This window comes from Prunus dulcis, chromosome 3, assembly GCF_902201215.1.
Source record: "Prunus dulcis chromosome 3, ALMONDv2, whole genome shotgun sequence".
Taxonomy (NCBI): domain Eukaryota; kingdom Viridiplantae; phylum Streptophyta; class Magnoliopsida; order Rosales; family Rosaceae; genus Prunus; species Prunus dulcis.
The window spans coordinates 15000094-15020422 of NC_047652.1; the positions used below are offsets into that span (position 1 = coordinate 15000094).

A 20329-nucleotide genomic window follows, 5' to 3' on the forward strand; every position below is an offset into this window, starting at 1 on the left:
TCACAGAAAAAGGGGATTTGAATAAATCATCAAAACCGGTAGAAGATGTAGGAATGAATAAAATAAGTCTAATAACGGGAAGATCCAGCTCCAGATTGCATTGCAAGCAAAGTCTTCCACTCTTTTCTGTATGATTCTAAATTCAACAATGAATTGAAATCAACATCTGACAGTGACAGAAATTGACGGGGATAATGTTGCTTTCACTAAATTATTATATATAAAAATACAACATTTGCTTTACAAACCAGCTAATAAGACATTTTCTACCTATCAGCCTCATACATTTTTCAGTTTATTGACACTTACCAGTCACTCGGCATCACAACAAAGGCCTGGACTGGCATAACTTTTACTAAATCATTCGTTTTTTTTTTTTTTTTTTTTTTTTTCCTTTTTCTGGTACACCATGGAAATTTTATCTCACAGGAGGCCGTGTAAAAAAGACAAAGCTAATTAAACCAAAACAAGTCATTTCAAAGACACTTCAGAGGTGCAAGCACTGATAGGCAGATCAGTTGGTGTGCATACCAGAGCCCTTTGCTGCAAATGTCTCAGGCTCTGCTCCATGCTTACTTGAACCATCTCGGCCAGCATTTTCTTCGCCTTACCGGCCTGATCATCACCGTCAATCTGGGAGATAATGTTGCATACAATGTTCTCCAGTGTGTCTGCTTGAAGCTCTGGTCTTGGATATGGGGAGTCCCTCAATAAGTGCAAAAGCGTGTGTGCTTTTGTCTGAGACTTTGGTGTTCCTTGAACTGTGAGCTCAAGAAGTCCAGGGATCACACCATCTTTCAGAATTGCTTCTCTATATCTGCATCTGTCACTTTGGCACATTGTTAGCAGAGCACCAACCGCGTGCTCCCGACTTTGCAGCGATCCATTTTCGAGCACCTCAATCACTGCAAGCACTCCACCTTCTTCAGATGTCAATGCAGTTCTGCCCTCATCAAATCCCACCAGAGACTCTATCAGAGCACAGCATTTTTCGGCCGTCTTTGAAGATTTCTTGCAGGGTTTTAATAAAGTGACTATAGAAGGGATTGGTTTTGCTTCAAGAATGATGGTTAGGTTACTTGGGTGTGTTGAGAGATTGGAAAGAGCCATTACTGAATCAACTTTGGCTTGTGGGCTTCCATGTCTAAGGGTTTCCACCAGAAGAGGAATGGCACCAGAAGAACCTATGATTGGCTTGTTGACCGCAGAAGCCGATAGAGTGAGTAGAGATGCAGCTGCATACTCCTGCAGGTTGGAACTTTGTGACTCAAGGAAAGAAATTATTGGTTCTAAAGCACCAGCTTCCACAATCTTAATTTTATTCCTGTCAGATCAAATTCAAAGAAACAAAATCAGCAGATGAAAAACTAAGATTTACAAAATAGTGAACTCCTTTGTTCTTTCTTATTCTAGAAGGTATAGAACATTATATTTCTTCCTCACCAAACAAAAAACCCTTTATTATAATATGATACCTTCAGGGAGAAGATATAAAAAGAAAAAGGGAAAAAAAAACGATAGAGTAAGAGCCAAAGAAAAAGAACAACCACCCCTCGAATCTTCGTTGGCTCCTCGAACCATAAAGCATCCAATTCCTTTCAAAACAAGTCTATCATAAAGCAAGCCCTCCTTTTGTTTTCTTAATGTCTACGAGTTTATTCTTTGATGGCTTCCTGTTTGCCTTTCACTCCCTCATAGTGCACCTTTTTGGTTGCTACTAATTAAAAATATAATTCTCTTCAATCACATAGTGGATTTCATTTTAGTCTTTAGAGGCAACCGACAGTTTATTTTCTCTAGTCATAAAAGACCCAATACACAGTTCTTCTTCTATGCGAAAATTCGATTGTTATTAACATCATTGTAAAAAGAATGTCCGCATAGAAGAAAATCTGTATATATACATAATATCAATATTTACTAAGAAATTTAGACCAATATCAAATTTCCTTTCTTTCTTTCTTGAGACAATATAACCAGTTTAAAATTTGCCCTTATTTGGTCTCTCTCATAACATGAACAAATTTATTTTGACAAGCCCAAAACGTTTGATGATAAGAAAACAAAATCTGACCCACAACTTTAGCAAATTGTTTCCTCCACAATTTTCTCGGCTACCAATCAGATAAAAGAAAAAGTAAAGTGGAAAAGAAAAGAGAGAAAAAGAAAGAAGAGGAAAAAAGAGAATCCCCCGAATAAGATCCTGTGTGACCTATTATTTAATACTAAATTCAAATATTTTTCTTCCTGGATTGAGGAATCCGAGGAAGAAAATTCCAAAAACTCCCAAAAAAAATCAATTCACAAATTCCAAGAGATTTATTAGTCTCCAACAAATTCGAACAAAAAAGAAAAGACTTTTAATTAAATTTATAAAATTCAAAAGGAAAAAAAAAAAAAGAGTTGGGGGGGGAATGTTTTACGTACGTCTCATCCTTGACGGCGAGATTGAGGAGAGCGAGGAGGGCGGACTCGTGAGACTCGGTCGAGTCGCGGACTCGGAGCATTGACACGAGCGGGCCCACCGAGGCCGACAGCTGGCGCCGACACCTGTGCGAGGTCTTGGTGAGGCGGCGGATTTCCTGCGCGCCTTGGAGCTTGGAATCCTGGTCGTCGGATTGTATAAGTTGCAGAGCGCGTTGGACGGCTGAGGATGGTGAGGAAGTGGGGGAGGACGATGAGTCTGGAGTTGAATTCAGCCCGTCGGATGAAGAGCGGGAATCCATTGAATTGTAAGAAGAAAAGAGAAGAGGTGAAGAAATGGGTATAATTTAGTTTGGTGGTGAAGTTGGGAAAAACAGAGAGAGAGAGAGAGAGAGAGAGAGAGGAAATATCTGAGTTGGGGATTTAGAGGCCGAGAAGCTCAGCGAGCCTCAAAGAGAGAGAGAGAGTTGGCGTTAAGCAACAGTTCGAAACTTTTATTAAGACATGAGCCAGTCCTTGTCCGTGGGCTTGTCTTTTGAAGATTTGTCTACTTTTTTCTTTTTTTTTGTTTAAATTTTTTGCTGGGAGCTTACTAGCTTTTGCCTTGTGTCTTGTTTCTATTGGCCAATGGCCATTTGAGTCACCATACTGTAATTTACAAACTTGATTTGAGGATGATATTGTTTTGCTCGTTCGGGCACGTGTTCGTTTATGATTTGAACCAGGATTTTTCGTGTCAATTGAATTAATCAAATAATAATAAACTCTTTAATTATCAGATATTAACAAGAATTGTTTTGGAAGACTAGCCGACGAAGAGAGAGACAGAGAGAGCGCTTGCTTCAGATTCGGCAATGTTCTCCGATTATTGACGGATTTATGTCGATATGCTCTTCTTTTGGCAAATTTATTGTCTCTATCACGAATATAAGTTGGTTTTGAATGTGCCTAATCTTGCAGGGCTGCTTTTTCAGATGTTGATGCTTGGTCATGGTAGATCTACTATTGACTGGCTTGTTAGGGTCATGGAGTGATTAGGTATCACCATCTATATCATGTCTCAGAGAATTATTTGCGGTATTTGCTCTTTTTTTGTCAATAAATTCGGAAAACTCTATGAGTTTTCTATGTTTTTCCTCTCATAATTTCATGAACTTAGTTGAGTTGTTGGTTGTTCTTAGTCTGTTTAGAAGAGTTTCGCCTTTATATAGAACGGAAAGAAAAATATATATATTCTTGAAGATAAGGGCGAAACCATGAATTTTTCAACAAGTTAGCTGGCTAAAATTGTTCATCGGTTCCACCAAATGCTCCTATCTCTCGGCAAAGATTGGTGAGTGTTCTGTTATGCTTCAGATGGTTCGCCATAGAATAGATCAACGTAGTTCCTGTTCTTTTTCGATGCACTCGCTTTATATCTTTGACACAACTTAAAAATCTAATGATCAATTTTTTTGTACTATAGTTTCTATAGTCTTTATAGATATAAAAGTATACATTAAATCATTTAAACCATGTTAGTTCATAACTCTATGGATTAATTTTCAATAAGCTTTAATATAAAACAAATACATAGTAAATGCAACCGAAAAACACATTATAAAAATGAAAATATGTTCAACAACAGAATTGAAAGTGTACATTTTTTAATGTGTATTTCTATTGCTGCCTCGCAACTAAATTAGGTCTTTAAGATTAAAACTTGTTTGGTATCCTACTCAAGTAGGGAACTCAAAAACTTTGATTTTTCTTAAAAACAAACAGTCCTAAAATACATGTTTTAAGATTCAAAAACTTTTTTGGTATGCAACTTGAAGAGAAAAAAAAAAATCTTAAAAAACTCATTTTTTCCGTTTTCAAGTATTTTTATTTATTTATTTAGGTTTTCAAAACTAGGCCTACCAAATAGATCTTTTGAGTTTGACTCAAATTCTATTTTAAAATTTAAAATTTTGGATTCAAATAGAATACCAAACATGCCCTGTATTTTTTATGTCTATAGCTATTACCTTGACATCAAAGAAGAGTTGGACCCAAATTTTTTTAATCTATGTCATAGTTGATCGGATTTGACAACTGAAGTATATTGACTTTACAAGGACTTACATGTTCTGCAATACCTCGTGAAGATATATAATTCTACTTTCTATGTAAGCTCTTTCACAATATATTGTCTCTCAAGAGGTGGAAATGTAAGGCTACTGGTTGCTCGATTGGGGCCCTAGTTTTATTGTGAGCCAAAAACTATACGCGGAATTCTCCCTTGACTTGATCTTTAATTGAATTATAGAATTCTCTCCCTTGACTTGATCTTTAATTGAATTTTAATTGAATTATAGAATTCTCTCCCTTGACTTGATCTTTAATTGAATTATAGGCTATGCTAAGGCGCGTGGCCACTACTTTTGATCCAACTCCTCTGCAATTTCTTGCCTCATATTATGGGTGTGCCATGGGGGAATATTTCCTCGATAATGGAATACACACATTAATAATCTATGATAATCTTAGTAAACTGGGGGTGGCATATTGACAAATGTTATTATTGTTACGGATCATCTTCTATATTTTTCCAGATTTGGATTTAAAAGAGACTTCTTTTACTCCCTTAATTTTATAGGCTCTAGCATCATCGATTGTTACCTGTGTTGGCGAGTCTTTATTTACTTAGGATTTTGGTTACTTATCCATTTATCTAGTTCTATTATAATTGAGATTTATTCTATTATAATATATATTTATTTTCTCTAATTTTGATTTATTTCCTATTTCATTTAGGGTTGTACTTCTTTATAAATACCTCAATATTGGAGAAAAATAAAGACATGAGCATATCGAGCATATTTAAATATTTGCCCAACTTTGTTTGACATGATATCAAAGCCAGGTTTTCTTGTGACCTATGCTTGAGTTCTCCTTGCAATTTTAGTGTTTTCCTCCCATCCTCTTCAAAGGGAGGGGTGGGGGGGAGTGAAAAAAATATATGTTTCTCGTTCCCATGGCAATATTGCATTTTTCTTGACTCTGAGTGTAATAACCAAAAAGAAAATATCTAAAAAAGTAAGGAAAATATATTTTAGCAAAAAGACAATTTCCTCGCATTATTTAATGGGAAAAAAGTTGACTTTTTGATCGGGAAAGAATTTGGTAATTCCGATTACGCCGTTGGGTAGAGCACGGCGAAACGAGTTCGTAGACACGGAGTAGACCCGAATCGGAGTTGTAACGAAGGAGTTATGGTCAAAAGAGTCTCAGTGGCAGAACCGCTAATTTTTCTTTTTATAAACCCAGCTTTCTTCTCTCTCGAACCATCTCGACCAGCCAACTTCAGACAGCGATTTCTCCCAACTCAGGCCACCGTTTCAGGCAATACCGGTCCCAAACGAACCACCTCACTTCCCTCTATCAGCCCTGCCCCTCCTCAGCCTCCATCCGCAACTGTAGTAGCTGGAAACTGCCACGAAACAGGCTGGTTCCAACAGTTTTTCTGAAAATTTTTGGGAGCTCGTTCTCTCACTTCCGACCACCAAATCAATCGAGTAAGGCACCAGGAGCCCGACAGGATTGCAAAAGAGACCTTCGAAGGGTCGAAGTAGCTCGGACCATCTGTGAGTGGACTTTCTTTCATAAATCAGATTTCATGAATGATTTGATGTGATTTTATATAAATAAGTTTTATAAATGAGTTTATATTGATTTTATATAAATAAGTTTTTTTGAAATGAATTTATTGGATAAATTTCTTTATTTGATCTTGAGTAAGTTTTATTACGGTTCTGAACATGATCAGTACAGTAACAGTTCTATAAGTCTGTGCTGCTTATTTACAAGTTATAGAAACAGAGTTTGAGGTTGGAATCAGATGAGACAGCAGCACAACTTGAGATTTCAGTTATTATTCAGATTTTTCTAAAGGAGTTTATTTTAAAACCACCTCGTACCCATTCATTTTTGGTGATTACCCAGAGTTGGACCGATGTCTACGGACATCCAGTCCGATTTCAGTTAGTCAGTGCACTTGACTTGCCTCACGAGTTTCGGGGACGCTCGGACCGTGAGTGCCAGGATTTGCGGCTCGGCAACTTGGTGTCCCGAGACCTGCCAGGATTGCGGCTCGGCTGACTTTATGTCCCCGAGACCTGCCAGGATTGCGGATCAGGCTGACTACGGTCCCCTGCATCCTGCCAGAGCGACTCGAGCCGACTTGGTGTCATCGAGGAATCTGCCGGCGGGACAGGCTGATCATAGTCCCCTGATTTCGCCAGTTTGCGGCTCGGGTAGACTGTGTGGCGCCCGAGACCTGCCAGGGAATTGACGGATATGACAGGGGTACAAATAGGTGGTATTTTCAAAGGATTTTGGGTTTTCTCTTATTTAATTATGACTTTCAGTTATTTTATATCAGCTTCTCCAATTTTTCAGGCATTGATACATTTATACAGTTTTGTTCAGTTATACAAGGTTTGAGTACAGTGCTTTTATACAAGTTTGATTTCAGTGTTTTATACAAGCTTTGATTTCAGTGCTTTTGAATAAAATTTATCGAGCTTGATTATGATTTACATGGAATGCTTTGAGTTTAGAAGGCTTTAAATGGAATGTACGTATTCAGTTTATTTAACAATTTTTATAGTGGGGGTTATTATGATTGTTAAACTGTTTTCAAGAATTCTTATGTTCGGTCCACTCACATCTTCAAACTGTTTTCGCCCCCAGGCTGTAGAAGTACGCGGGATCCACCACCGGGCCAATTATAGCTTCCGCACCAAGGTAGAGTTTGTAGAAAATCTTTGAAAACTTGAAAACTTTAAAGTATGCTCTGATATCTAGTATTAGTGGAAAACTGGAGATGAGATCTGTTACTTGAGATGTTCTGGCTGTTGGGATGGATTTACTGATTGTTTAGCAGGTGGAAAATTTTGGGATTGGTCAAAATACAGGGGAGACTCTGCCGAAATTTCGGCAGAAGTCTAAGGGCATTTTAAAGAGAATTTGAAACAAGAACGGTAAAAAGGTCTTTTGTGCCCGACATTCGCCAGGTGTCGGACACGCACAGGACTTGGCTCGAATTCCAAAGCGGAAATTGGGTCGGGTCCTGTCAATTTGGTATCAGAGCATAGGTTTATACTTCCTGTGGACTTCGCACATTGTGCACCTTGGTTCTTTTCAAATTGGGCCCAAATGGTGGTGGTATCCATAGGAAAATTAAACAGATATCCTGACGTAAAGGGATGAAATTTCCAAGTCAGACAGGAATTGCACCGGTATCTGAACCGGCAGAGAAATCCTTTGTTAGAGGCTTGTTAGGAGTTGTACCCACTGTACTTAGTAAACAAGGAGACCCTAACGTATACTAGACCTTGAAGTCATTAATTTTAAACTTTAATAGAGATTGAATAGCCAAGAAGTCCACCCGTGAGATAGGTGGACCAAGTAAAAAGGAGTGAGAGTTATAAATTGGGATAATGGTGGTACCGAGGAGTAAAAAGAGGATTAAATTGAAGGAGAAAAGTAGATTTGAGAGGTTCTGGTTGTTTCACAAAGGAGTAGAGAATTGATGGGATTTGGTTAAGAACGATACTAGAATTCTTTGATTCGTATTGGACAAGTATTTCAGAGCCAGATGTGATAGTCAGTCCTATCTACAAGTCTACAGAAGGCGTGAATGCAGCAGTTTTTGCAGTAGAATAGAAGATAATGACTGGATCAGGATACGAGAAAAAGGTTTCGTGTACTGTTTCTATTAGTAGAGATTGGAAAGTAAGAGGTAGTACCTAGTTACGATCAGGTTAATAGTTGGTCAATGTGGAGGCTGTGGTGATGTCTGTCCCAGTCAGATAATGGGCAGACCAAGGGGTACGCTCTGCGCACAGTATCTGGATGAAGGTAATACTAATCAGGAAGAGATTAAGAGAGATACTACGGTGGTGATCACAGTTTCCAATCATCGAACGGTCGCAGGCTTGGAGGCCATCGAACTGGAGCTAGTTTCAGTAGAGGTACCAGCCAGGATGGTGATATTGCAAATCGTTCTAAGGCTGGCATAGCCAGAAGTATGGAGAGACAGGTGTTGATAGGCTCTAACAGGAGAAGTTGCCCTAGTGTGCCAGATGTGGTAGGTACCGTTCTGGACCCTGCTAGTGGAATACCAGTCTCTATAGTTTAGAATTAGAAATCCAGGTTAGGTTTCAGCTGGACTCAGGTAAAAGAAGTTTTTGGGCCTTGATTTCAGCTTAATATCGCAATTCACTCTAGACAGACGACCATCTTAAGAAAATGACTCAAATTGTGGGAAGGTTATTAAGACATAATGTACTACAGTTTCAGAATGATTTGAGTAAAAAGATGCTGGTTGAGAGTATGCCTTAAGTGACAGTTGTTGGATTTCCTTGGATTAGATGTCTCCAATAGATGCCTTACTCGAGACATAGTATGGATCACCCCAGTATGAAGAAAGAATGTTAAGCAAGGTTCATTGAAATCTGGAAGAATTGTAGGAAATAAAGAATCTGATTGAATTAAGCAGAAAAAGACTTTAAGTAATCCAGGATTGGCAAGAAGTTATACAGATACTAGAAGAAGGATCTTCAGATAAGTATTCTCGATAATTATCGCCTAAGGAAGGTATAGTGAGATTTAAGGAAGCAAGAGAGTCAATCCTAACTGTATCGAATTTTGGAAAGGAAAGTAATTAGCTTTCAGTGGTATTTGCAGTGTAGTAACCTGAGTTGCAGATGCAGAAGTAATCCTTCCCCCGCTTGGAATCACAGAGATGCAAATTTCGAGGACGAAATTTTCATAAGGGGGGTAGATTGTAATAACCGAAAACAAAATATCTAAAAAGAAAGAAAATATCTAAAAAAGTAAGGAAAATATCTTTTAGCAAAAAGACAATTTTACCCTCGCATTATTTAATAGGGAAAAAGTTGACTTTTTGATCGGGAAAGAATTTGGTAATTCCGATTACGCCGTTGCGTAGAGCACGGTGAAACGAGTCCGTAGACACGGAGTAGACCCGAATCGGAGTTGTAACGAAGGAGTTATGGTCAAAAGAGTCTCAGTGGCAGAACCGTAAATATTTCGAAGTTCTGTTTTATAAACCCAGCTTTCTTCTCTCTCGAACCATCTCGACCAGCCAACTTCAGACAGCGATTTCTCCCAACTCAGGCCACCGTTTTAGGCAATACCGGTCCCAAACGAACCACCTCACTTCCCTCTATCAGCCCTGCCCCTCCTCAGCCTCCATCCGCTACTGTAGTAGCCGAAACTGCCACGAAACAGGCTGGTTCCAACAGTTTTTCTGAAAATTTTTGGGAGCTCGTTCTCTCACTTCCGACCACCAAATCAATCGAGTAAGGCACCAGGAGCCCGACAGGATTGCAAAAGAGACCTTCGAAGGGTCGAAGTAGCTCGGACCATCTGTGAGTGGACTTTCTTTCATAAATCAGATTTCATGAATGATTTGATGTGATTTTATATAAATAAGTTTTATAAATGAGTTTATATTGATTTTATATAAATAAGTTTTTTTGAAATGAATTTATTGGATAAATTTCTTTATTTGATCTTGAGTAAGTTTTATTACGGTTCTGAACATGATCAGTACAGTAACAGTTCTATAAGTCTGTGCTGCTTATTTACAAGTTATAGAAACAGAGTTTGAGGTTGGAATCAGATGAGACAGCAGCACAACTTGAGATTTCAGTTATTATTCAGATTTTTCTAAAGAAATTTATTTTAAAACCACCTCGTACCCATTCATTTTTGGTGATTACCCAGAGTTGGACCGATGTCTACGGACATCCAGTCCGATTTCAGTTTATGTCAGTGCACTTGACTTTGCCTCACGAGTTACGGGGACGCTCGGACCGTGAGTGCCAGGATTTGCGGCTCGGCAGACTTGGTGTCCCGAGACCTGCCAGGATTGCGGCTCGGCTGACTCTGTGTCCCCGAGACCTGCCAGGATTGCGGATCAGGCTGACTACGGTCCCCTGCATCCTGCCAGAGCGACTCGAGCTGACTTGGTGTCATCGAGGAATCTGCCGGCGGGACAGGCTGATCATAGTCCCTTGATTTCGCCAGTTTGCGGCTCGGGTAGCCTGTGTGACGCCCGAGACCTGCCAGGGAATTGACGGTTATGACAGGGGTACAAATAGGTGGTATTTTCAAAGGATTTTGGGTTTTCTCTTATTTAATTATGACTTTCAGTTATTTTATATCAGCTTCTCCAATTTTTCAGGCATTGATTCATTTATACAGTTTTGTTCAGTTATACAAGGTTTGAGTACAGTGCTTTTATACAAGTTTGATTTCAGTGTTTTATACAAGCTTTGATTTCAGTGCTTTTGAATAAAATTTATCGAGCTTGATTATGATTTACATGGAATGCTTTGAGTTTAGAAGGCTTTAAATGGAATGTACGTATTCAGTTTATTTAACAATTTTTATAGTGGGGGTTATTATGATTGTTAAACTGTTTTCAAGAATTCTTATGTTCGGTCCACTCACATCTTCAAACTGTTTTCACCCCCAGGCTGTAGAAGTACGCGGGATCCACCACCGGGCCAATTATAGCTTCCGCACCAAGGTAGAGTTTGTAGAAAATCTTTGAAAACTTGAAAACTTTAAAGTATGCTCTAATATCTAGTATTAGTGAAAAACTGGAGATGAGATCTGTTACTTGAGATGTTCTGGCTGTTGGGATGGATTTACTGATTGTTTAGCAGGTGGAAAATTTTGGGATTGGTCAAAATACAGGGGAGACTCTGCCAAAATTTCGGCAGAAGTCTAAGGGCATTTTAAAGAGAATTTGAAACAAGAACGGTAAAAAGGTCTTTTGTGCCCGACATTCGCCAGGTGTCGGACACGCACAGGACTTGGCTCGAATTCCAAAGCGGAAATTGGGTCGGGTGGTGTTCACAGAGTTTGTGTTCTGCTTTTTCTATTGCTGTGCTCACAGGGTTTATAGGTTCCACCTTACCTATTGCTGTGCTCACAGCGTTTCTGTATTCTGCCTTACCTACTGTCGTGCCCATAAGGTTTTTGTGTTCTACTTTTATGTGCCCTATTTGTTAGGGTTTGTCAGTTGTTTTACTCGAGGTTTATGACAAGGCCCTTCTCTACAGTTGTTTGATTGGTCAATGTCGAGTATGGTGTTCTATGACTCACTTGTCAAGTTGAACATGTGAAATATCTTGAAATAACCACGTTCTCTTCCTTTTTGAAAGCCATTTTCTCTTCCTCTATATGATAAAGACGAACATGAATTTTTCTCACCTTCACTTGAATTGTTTGACGGGACTCTTCCACTTTGAAAATAACAGTTTCTTCCTCTTCCTCTTCCGCCTCTACCACCTTGACCGCGACCGTGACCACAGCTTTGAATAGAACCAGTAGCTTGATTTCGATTGCCTCCCGTAGATGTAACTTGGGTCTTTAGAGCCTCCAATTTATTTGGGAAGAGGATTCCTCAAATTTATTTTAATTTCATGGGCCTCCAATTTTTCTTGCAAACTTCTATGGAAAGAGCAGAAATATCATTTGACTATTCAATGACAGCCACAACATAATCAAATTTCGGTGGTAAACTACAAAGAACTTTTTCAACAATTCTTGGATCTTTCAAAATCTCCCCATTTGACAACATTGTATTAACAATTGTTGTAACCTTTGTGAAATACTTTTCAATGCTTTCACTTTCTTACATCTCCAAATTCTCAAATTCTCTCCTCAAATTCTGGAGTTGAACCTTCTTCACACTTTGTTTGCCTTGATAGGTCGTCTGAACTTTCTCCCATACTTCCTTTGCATTTGCAGCTTTGGAAATTCTCTCATACACTAGCATCTCAACTGTTTGATAGATGTGGAAAGGGTCTTGCTATCCTTCTTTCGATTCTCCTTCAATGCATTTCTTTGTGCTTGAGTAAGCGCCTGTTCATCTTCAGGCTCCTCATAACCGTTTTCAACCATATTCCACAACTCCACGGCTTTTAGCAGCACCTTCATATTGTTGCTCCAATAATCGTAATTATCATCGTTGAATCGAGGAATAAGTGAAACAAAATTGTGTCCATTGCTTGATTTTGCATTTGACATATTGAAACTACTTCAACTAGGCTTTGATGTCAATTTGTAGGAGGAAGAGAAATAAAACAATACAAATGGACACTAATTTCTTAGGAGAATAGGCTCTTTCATTATAATTATGTTCATCAAATAACAATGATAAAAGCCCTATTTAAAGACTTCTCTTATCGTAACTGTTTAACCCACTCTCATATCTTAGACTCTCTATCAGCCTACTAATACATGAAATTGACAATTTAATCAATTTATTAATACATGAACTTATTAAATCAGAAAATAAGAAAAGACTCAACATAATAGCATATTGAAACTTCTTAAATGCAATAATAATGCATATTTGGTTTTAGTTGTCTAACAATCAAGAGGTAGATGCTTCCTAAACCTAATTATCTTTCAGATTCTTATAAATTGTAAGGCATACAAGAAGATGTTGAGAGGTCTTGGATTAGGGTTTGAAAACATTTATGCATGTCTAAATGATTGTGTGTTGTTTTATAAGGAGCATGAAAAAAGGACAAGTGTTCTGTGTATAATTAGCCAAGACATAAGCACAGTATTCGCAAGCTGAGAAAGAGGTTCCTCAAAAAGTGTCGCATTACAAAATTACCCTATTGGGTTGTTTGACCGTAAGACTTCCCATGAGATTTTAGTGCTCTTTTATTTGGGCTTGAATGGGCCCTCCTGGTCCTCCTTTCTTAATCATGCGCCTGCTCATGGTCCACTCATAAGACTTTGGTGTCCTTTCCTTTGGGCTCCAGTGGTCCTTGCCCCTTAGGTCATGTGAAATTTCTAGGGGTTTGGGGAAAAACGTTACCAAACATCTGTACCCTGTAGAAAGGCCAAAATTTTATGTTTCACGAGAAGCACGAATTGTCAGAGTATGTAGATCGAAGTGTTTGATCAAAATTGAAACAAACTGGAGTTTTGCGGGAGAATAACGTAATGATATATAGAATAATTTTTTTGATCAAAATTGAAACAAATTGGAGTGTTTGATCAATATTTTTTGCGTCAATAACGTAACGATATATAGAATAATTTTTTTATATGTCATTGTGTTTATTGACGGAAATAGTAAAAATGTGTTATTTCCATTACATATAAGTTTTTTGACTCTATAAATAGCATATGCAATTAGATTACAATCTTAATCTCCATTACGTATAAGATCATAGAAGCATAATTGGGTCGCATGGGTATAACCAAAAATGAAAACAAATGTTATTAATTCATTGCCGACTTCCATGTATGACAAAGCTTTTCCTTTGCCTACGCAGTAATTACTCTTAACTTGTTTTTTAAGTTATTCTTCTAATGCCTCCTTTTCAAGCCCTTTACTTTGAGCTTGAACTAGTGTCTCTTTGAGATGAGAGGATGGCATCAATGGCTTCCTTCACTTGAGAAATATCGGGAGCTTTCCCACCTTGAACTGGCCAAAATTCATCAGTCGCCAACACCTGAATTCAGATCTCAAGATATAAGCCTCTGGTATGTGATTTAAAGACAATAGAAAACAAAAAAAAATAAAAGAGAAATGTTGATGTCACACCTTGACTTGCAATTGAAGAAACTTGACATAACTAATGGCTTTCTCTAGCATGGTTACCAAATCAACCTGCACAAATAACACAATGCTAAGAATCACATATATATATATATATATATATATCATTGATCTACAAGTCAAGAAATTTAGTCCAACCTTGCAGCCATTCGGCACCAATTCTTGTAGTATCTTAAGGCGTTCGCTAATCCGCTCTCTACGATTCTGGAAGACAAACATTCTTTCACTATTAAATCCCATTTTAAACATTTTACTTGAGTTGCAACCAACCAAATATAATATATGTATCAGAATCTGATCATTCTGTTAAAGTGAAACTGAAGCAAACCTTGGCTGCAATACTTTGGGGGTCCTTTGTGGGACTTGATGACTTGGGTTTGGGCTTCTTAGTACCACCATTAGTGCATTGCTTCTTTAAAGGTTGCATGGCCTCTCCCTGTGAACAAATTCCTTCTATATCAAGACCATGATATAGATTTGGTACTAACTTCAAAAATATATATATATATATATATATATATATATATATATATATAAGATTGATTGGATGATTAATTTCTCTTCGATATGTCTAAACTGTTGTTGTCATGATGTTAATATATACTTGATCTATAACGGAGATTGACAGTTTTACAACATGACATACAAGAGCTAAATTGTCTAATAATTTGCTGAACAAATTAGGAGAAGAAAAGGGAGTGCTAACCGTATGCGGACGCTTGTGGAAGCCTTCTTGTGATTCGGGTTCCTGGAAGCCATCTGCAACTACAGTGGCTTCAGAATATAACCACCCATAAGCCTCATCTCCATGGTCATCTTTTGAGGTGTTGGGCATGGAGCTGTAATTGCTTGCTGTCTGAAAACAATTGAAATCCCCCGAAAGCCGCGGATCGCTGACGCTAGCCGTGTGGTTCCACTGGTAATTACCATGATGCAAATCATCATCACAATTGAAGTGCTCATCTTTGTCATTTCTGGTCTTCAAAATGTTCTGCTTACTGTTTTTCTCAAAACTAAGCAAAGATTCACTGTTCTGGAAGAAACTATTGTACCCACTACTTTTGAAGTTTATGACTGAGTGGGCTGCCTGATGATCAGGTTGATGGTAATTAGATGTGGCCCTAAACACAAAACCATTAGAAAGATCAGATGAAACTTGAGGAGACTCATGAGTGCATGAGTCATGAGGCATTCTCATATCCTTGGCTAGAGCCATTGAGAAAGAAAAATAAAATGAGCTTGGAATTTCTATAAACTAAACTGAATTAGCTCAAGTAGTTAATTAGCTAGGCATGCATATGCAGAATGACACATAGGTAGAAGCCCTATTTGTAGGGATCCAGACTGAAAAGATTATTATATAAATATTGTTAATATTATATAATTTTTTTTTTATGAATACCTTTCTTATTGGGAGATGCGATAATATATTAAACTCACAAACACACTACATGAATGCCTAAAATTAAACCCATGACCTTTTCTCGGGAACAATTGTTCTAAACGACTACACTAGTGGGTTATTATTATATTATTGGTTATGGGTCTGATTGCATTATTATTTATTTAAACTAAAATGAATTATTAAAATGTGTGACACTGAAGGTAGCTAGCAAGTCTTAATTATACTGCTCATGGGAACAAGAAAAGTGAACAAATTAATTAATATTCTGGAGATGTATATGAACTTGCATACTAATATAAATAAATAATTAATTTGTATTGGGATTGTTAGCTGGCAGAAATGAATAGAAATAGAAGAAGATTGGAAGATTAGAGGATAGAAGATTGGAAGAGCAAAGCATGCAGCAGAAGCGTCGCCGGATCTTTCGCCATCCCACGTCGCTCAGATTCCTCAGTTTCACCTCCGGAACCTGGACCACTACTTTTAACGCAGCTTCCTGCCTGCTTTCCTTCTCCCACATCGGCACGTGGACTGGGGCTGTATTTTACATTCTCTATTCTCTACATGCGTGTTATAGTTAGCTGGTGATTCAAATACAGTTATTGCATGGGCCATGGCTATTAGGGTTCTGTCAGGTTTTTTTAGCTGACGTGGGGCCTATTTGGTTTGCATAATGAGGTTCATTTCTAGGCAGGGTAGGTGTTGATATTTTGGATGTCATGTTTGAAATTTAAACAAGGAGTCTCACATGATCTAATTAGACCACTTCTTTTCGTTGTTGGAACAAACTGAAAATAGAAATCAGCGGAACTATCTTCCATATATAAAGAACACGCCTAGTCTAGTGATTTGATGTGATAATGGTGTCTGATTTTGGTCACGGGACATTGGGCCATTTTATGAGAAAAACTGACCTAACACGGGTGTTAGGTCAGCAATCCACCTCAGTATCCTAAACCACTTATTTTGATTTGTTTTTCCTCTTCTTTTCCGTTCTCCCAGGCCTGCATTTCTTCAACATTTTGTGGATAAATTTTTATAACTTCGAAAAAAGAAGTAAATCAATCTCGCCACTTTATGGCCAACCGTGTTTTAGTAATACCCTCATAAAAAAATACCAGGAAAAGTATTTTAGTTTATAATGTGAATAAGTTGGCTAAAAAATGCAATAAAATGCATTTCCCATACATGAGAACAAGCTTGTTAAGAGTTTTATTTTCCCGCTTCGTGAAAAATATATACATGAATACATTATCAAACATAATAATGCAATTTTATATACATTCTCGAGTTCTAATGGGCGAACCTATAGTCTAAATTAGAGAGATGAGGATTTCTTACATACACATACAACTATGATGTCGTGAGGATTCGAATTTAAGACCTCTAGTCTAAAAGTCAATACCTTTTTTTATTGGGCTAAATCCCGTTGGCCATGTGGAATTTAAAAATGATATTTAGGCTTTAAAATTTGATCAATTAATTCCTCTATATAGATTTTCAAATCACATCATAAGTCCTAAAAGAAGTACTAGCATGGGAGTTTTAATCTCATCTTACATCCACTTCCCTTATCACACATTATAAAACTTTGCAGGCAGACCAAAATGAGCACAAAAAGAGAGTATTAAGTACTTAACCAGTCTTTGCACCACTTTGTACCAAACTGAAAATTTTCTTGAGCCAACTCAAAGTTGAATCCAAATTAAATTAATCATTTCTTGAAGTCAAATAACATGTAAAGAATATTTACATGCACTGAACATTTGGCTGCTTGTCAAGGACAGTTGAGTATATATATATATATATATATATATATATATATATATATATATGTATATATATATCTTCTGCAACCATTCAAGATCATCGCGATATATCCACATGCATGTTGTGTCTTTGACAAAAACAACGGAGGAAAAAGGGAAACCCAAAGCTGGCATTGAAAAAAGAGAAATTCCTTGTCTCAAGGAGAGATTGTGTTGTTCCTTACCTTGAAACCCTCTCTTTCTTTTTGGGACCAATGAACCTCTCTTTCTTTTTGGTCTCAATGAACCTCTCTTTATTACAACAGATCATAATCTCTTGAACCAATTAATTAATATTTATTTTAATGCCAGTTCCCCTTATGTCCTTACTGGTTGATAATCAATTGTTTTTAGGATATTTTCTATTTAGAGGGCGATAGTATACTAAACTCACACACATTATACGGATGTTAGGATTCGAACCCAAGACATTACTTGAGGGAGTAAATACTCAAAACCACTATACTAGTGGATCCTTTGCGACAATGGCGAAGCCAGGATTTCATGTGTGTGGGGGCCTCCTACAAATTATAAAGAATAAAAAATTCGAATTCACAATACATACAAAAAATAGTGTATATATATCACATATGTCAAGAATTATATTGCTTATTGGTTGCAATCATAATTGTTCTCGACAAAAGGATAGACAAATACATTCTAAGCAAGAAAAATTGCAAGAGATAGACAAAGAGTAGCGATTTAGCAAATATCTTTAAAGCTTTTTCCCCATTAAACCCAATAGAAAGAAAAAAAGAAAAAAATTTCCCAAATTAAAAAAAATCTTAGGCCCCTTCATGCATTCATATCATACATGAAAAATATTGACTAAGTATGAAAAATGGTTTTTCGGAATAATCATTTTCTCAATATAATTTTTGGCGGCTTTTATTCCTTACACATCAAATAAGAAAACTTGATTTTATGGGATTTTAGTATGAAATATATATTGACTTAATGAGCCATCATTTTTAGCCTAAATCGTATTTTATACTAGAACCGATTTTTCATATTTTGATTTGGTGGGAATTTGATTTTCTAGTATTTTTATTTGAATCCAAATAGGGGGTACTTCCTTATTTACATTGTAAACTTAAGTAAATAGAGTAATATAAAAATAAATTAAAGTAAAAGGACAAAGACATTTACTTAAATGTTGAAAATGAAAAAAAGGTAATCTGTACACATGGAGTGCACCACCACCAGCTGAGCAAGGGTGCAATTTGAATTACCTCATTGTGCCTTAATATATCCACCACAACACATGTGGACGTAAAGTATTTGAAATAATATACATATACAAATACATAACAATATATTACTTTTAAAATATAAAAAAACTTGAGTGGGAGCCCAGGACCACACTGGTCCCAGTGTGGCTCCGCCCCTGCTTTGCGGTTGATATTGATAATCACTTAAAATTAGTAAAGTCATCCTAATTCCGGAACTGCTTAGGCTCTTAGTAGACTATATATTGAACCCACCTGGCAGTTTAAGTTCCTAATGATTCTTAATTATGTTTTAGATCAGAGCTGGTCCCAATCCTTGTTGAAGATTAAACTATACCTTATCTTCATCTCTATCATATAAACATACCCGGAAATATTTAGTATGCGAATTGTCTCACATGATAGCTTGACAAGATTAATAATGTTTTAGCAACTATCTATGAGGTTTAGAGCGCCTTTTTGAAACCTATATAAATTACAATACGCCTGTTTGTAGTTGAATATACGGCTGATAGTGAGCCAAATGCTAACATAAACATAAAAAGGCATGTTAATTCCAAATGATTAATCTTATACCCATATATTAACAAACATATCAATGTTAGAAATTTCATAATAATTAAATTCTTAGTTCATGATCACACAAATAATCAAGAAGAGAAAATAGTTTGTAGAAAACAACAACCAATCAACACAAGAATATACCAACTAGCTCTTAGTCTAGTGACTTCTCTTCCCAATATTGAAAGAGGTTCACCTCAAAATGGGCAATGTCCCCGATCCGCGATCATGACAACAGTATACTGTGGCAAAAGAAATAAGATTACAATGAAGACGGAATAGCCCTTTCAATCACTAACTCTTAAGCAATCTCACTCCTCTCAACCTTCTCAACATAGAATTCCTATGAGCCCCGAAAAATCTTTGTATTATTCATTGGAGCCATCTGTGTGGAAAATAATTTTTTTGGCTCAAAGTGGTGACAAGTATGAGCTTATGGGCTGTAAGATCCCACATCAACCAACGGAGAGGGGGTGATGTGCCTTATATGTGCACACCCGTATCCATCTAGCACGAGGCCTTTTGGAAGCTCACTGGCTTCGGAGTCGTAGGAACTCCGAAGTTAAGCGAGTTGGGGGCTAGAGCAATCACAGGATGGGTGACCCACTGAGAAGTTGCTCGTGAGCTCCCAGAAACAAAATCGTGCGTGCAGAGAGGGGGGCCTAAAGCGGACAATATCGTGCTACGGGGGAGCCGATCCCGGGATGTGACAATTTGGTATCAGAGCCACTCTGCCGTGTGGTGCGAGTGTGCCGACTAGGACGTCGGGCCCTTAAGGGGGGTGGATTGTAAGATCACACATCAACCAACGGAGAGGGGGTGATGTGCCTTATATGTGCACACCCGTATCCATCTAGCACGAGGCCTTTTGGGAGCTCACTGGCTTCGGAGTCGTAGGAACTCCGAAGTTAAGCGAGTTGGGGGCTAGAGCAATCCCAGGATGGGTGACCCACTGGGAAGTTGCTCGTGAGCTCCCAGAAACAAAACTGTGCGGGCAGAGAAGGGGGCCCAAAGCGGACAATATCGTGCTACGGCGGAGCCGATCCCGGGATGTGACATGGGCCTTTTGAAATCGTTGAAAATGAAGTTGAATTATTTGGAGGTTGTTTTAATTTAATGGAGATGTTAAAAATTTATTTGGAAAAATTTTGGGGTCATTGGGAGAAATGGAGGTGATAGAAAAGAGTAGAAGTGAATTCGGTAGAATTTTTTTGGAGATTGGAGGTATATTTTTAGCAAATTTTAGAAGTTT

At 37.6% G+C, this 20329-nt stretch overlaps 2 protein-coding genes across 2 annotated transcripts; both read right to left on the bottom strand.

Moving 5' to 3' along the window:
• Nucleotides 1–182: 182 nt before the first annotated feature.
• Nucleotides 183–2916, bottom strand: LOC117623288 (U-box domain-containing protein 4). The gene is made up of 2 exons (XM_034354202.1): nt 2428–2916; nt 183–1324 (listed from the first exon to the last, which is right to left on the bottom strand). The coding sequence occupies exons 1-2, from the start codon at nt 2724–2726 to the stop codon at nt 472–474; spliced, it is 1152 nt and encodes a 383-aa protein (XP_034210093.1). The 5' UTR covers nt 2727–2916; the 3' UTR covers nt 183–471.
• Nucleotides 2917–13707: 10791 nt separating this feature from the next.
• LOC117622752 (putative transcription factor bHLH086) lies at nt 13708–15354 on the bottom strand. Its single transcript, XM_034353519.1, has 5 exons — nt 14781–15354; nt 14403–14510; nt 14213–14278; nt 14060–14125; nt 13708–13967 (listed from the first exon to the last, which is right to left on the bottom strand). Exons 1-5 carry the CDS (start codon nt 15288–15290, stop codon nt 13845–13847), a joined length of 873 nt encoding a protein of 290 aa, XP_034209410.1. The 5' UTR covers nt 15291–15354; the 3' UTR covers nt 13708–13844.
• Nucleotides 15355–20329: the final 4975 nt, after the last annotated feature.

Bases quoted from the DNA above. Each gene is read 5' to 3' on its own strand.
- LOC117622752 (XM_034353519.1), bottom strand. From the start codon at position 15,290: ATGGCTCTAGCCAAGGATATGAGAATGCCTCATGACTCATGCACTCAT. The intron at 14,279-14,402 runs GTTTGCTTCAGT...TTTGTCTTCCAG, and splicing joins CCCAAAGTATTGCAGCCAAG to AATCGTAGAGAGCGGATTAG. The intron at 14,126-14,212 runs GTTGGACTAAAT...TTATTTGTGCAG, and splicing joins TGGTGCCGAATGGCTGCAAG to GTTGATTTGGTAACCATGCT.
- LOC117623288 (XM_034354202.1), bottom strand. From the start codon at position 2,726: ATGGATTCCCGCTCTTCATCCGACGGGCTGAATTCAACTCCAGACTCA. The intron at 1,325-2,427 runs GTACGTAAAACA...TTGATCTGACAG, and splicing joins CTCGCCGTCAAGGATGAGAC to GAATAAAATTAAGATTGTGG.